Genomic DNA, 1,151 nt, shown 5'->3' with positions numbered 1-1,151 from the left:
GGGGGGGGGGGACCAGGAAGCCAGCCCGAGGCACTCAGGGCCGCGTGCTCTTGTGGGGACCCCCTGCTGCCAGGCCACGGAGCCCCCGCAGAGGCCCTGAGCGTGGGGTGTGATGCCGACCTTTCCTCTCGCAGCCATGCCCTTCGCGTTCTGCACGAGAGAGAAGCTCCCGTGGACGGAGTTTGCCGAGTCAGCCGAGGACGGGCCCACCACCAGATTCTGCCAGAAGGTAGGACCTCACCTGCTGCCCTGGCATCAGCTGCCAGACACGTGCGGGGCGCCGAGCGAGGCCACAGCCGCTGGGCGTGGCCCTCGCCAGGGGAAGGCACCTGCCTGCTGCTTGTTGTGCCAGCTCAGATTAGATAAGGCTACTTACTGTCCTTTGATAAAAGTGGTACTTTCCCTTAAAATCATGACGTTTCGGAGCCAGAAGAGCCCCTAATGGCTTTTTCAGGTGAGGGAGCTTCAGCCAGGGGAGGGTGGGTGGCCCGGGTGACCCCGTGGCAGGCTCTGTAGCGGCACGTGGGGGCCAGGGACAAAGTGGACCCTTGTCCAGCACTCCGCTCGTCCGCCTGCTGTCTGCCCGGGTTATGTAAGCCTCTCCGCGTGCCCCATCTTCCTCCGTTAGAAACTGGCCTTCATTTTTCTTGATTAAAACCTCATAAGACGTGTTGTAGGGTCTCATTTATATGAAATGTCCAGAATAAGCAAATCACAGAGGCAGAAAGCAGATTAGTGGTTGCCCGGGGCTGGACAGCGAGGGGGTGGAGAGCGACTGCTACTGGGTCTGGGGTTCCCACTTGAGGTCGTGAGAATGCGCCACCGTTAGACTGTGGTGGCGGCCGCACAGCTCTGAGCGTGCACTGAAGACCACCGAGGGGCACGCTGAGCAAGAACGGATTTTATGCTCCGGGAATGGGGTCTTCGTGAAACTGCCGCCCCAGGCGCCCTTATGGTGCAGAGGTTACAGGTAGGAGCTCACCCCCCGAGGAGAGGCCAAATGCCTCTCATTCTCAACGAAAAGAACTCCTCTCCTTCCTCCACATCCCGTTCCAGAGTGTCTACGCATCTTGGGGGGTTTTCCAAGCAGAACTGAAATCATGGTGAATCTGTCAATTCCTCGTTGTGATTCCAAACACCAGTGTTCTGAG

At 59.1% G+C, this 1,151-nt stretch overlaps 1 protein-coding gene across 1 annotated transcript in view; it reads left to right on the top strand.

Annotated features, from left to right (window-relative positions):
• The window catches only part of UPB1 (ureidopropionase, beta), a 26,250-nt gene that overhangs the window by 20,633 nt on the left and 4,466 nt on the right, over positions 1 to 1,151 (top strand). The window contains exon 4 of the mRNA XM_014533372.1: positions 135 to 229. Coding sequence (XP_014388858.1) covers positions 135 to 229 — 95 coding nt within the window. The remainder of the gene's footprint in view (positions 1 to 134; positions 230 to 1,151) is intronic.

The sequence above is a fragment of the Myotis brandtii genome, unplaced genomic scaffold (assembly GCF_000412655.1).
Source record: "Myotis brandtii unplaced genomic scaffold, ASM41265v1 scaffold97, whole genome shotgun sequence".
Classification (NCBI taxonomy): domain Eukaryota; kingdom Metazoa; phylum Chordata; class Mammalia; order Chiroptera; family Vespertilionidae; genus Myotis; species Myotis brandtii.
This window is presented reverse-complemented; position numbering and strand designations above follow the sequence as displayed.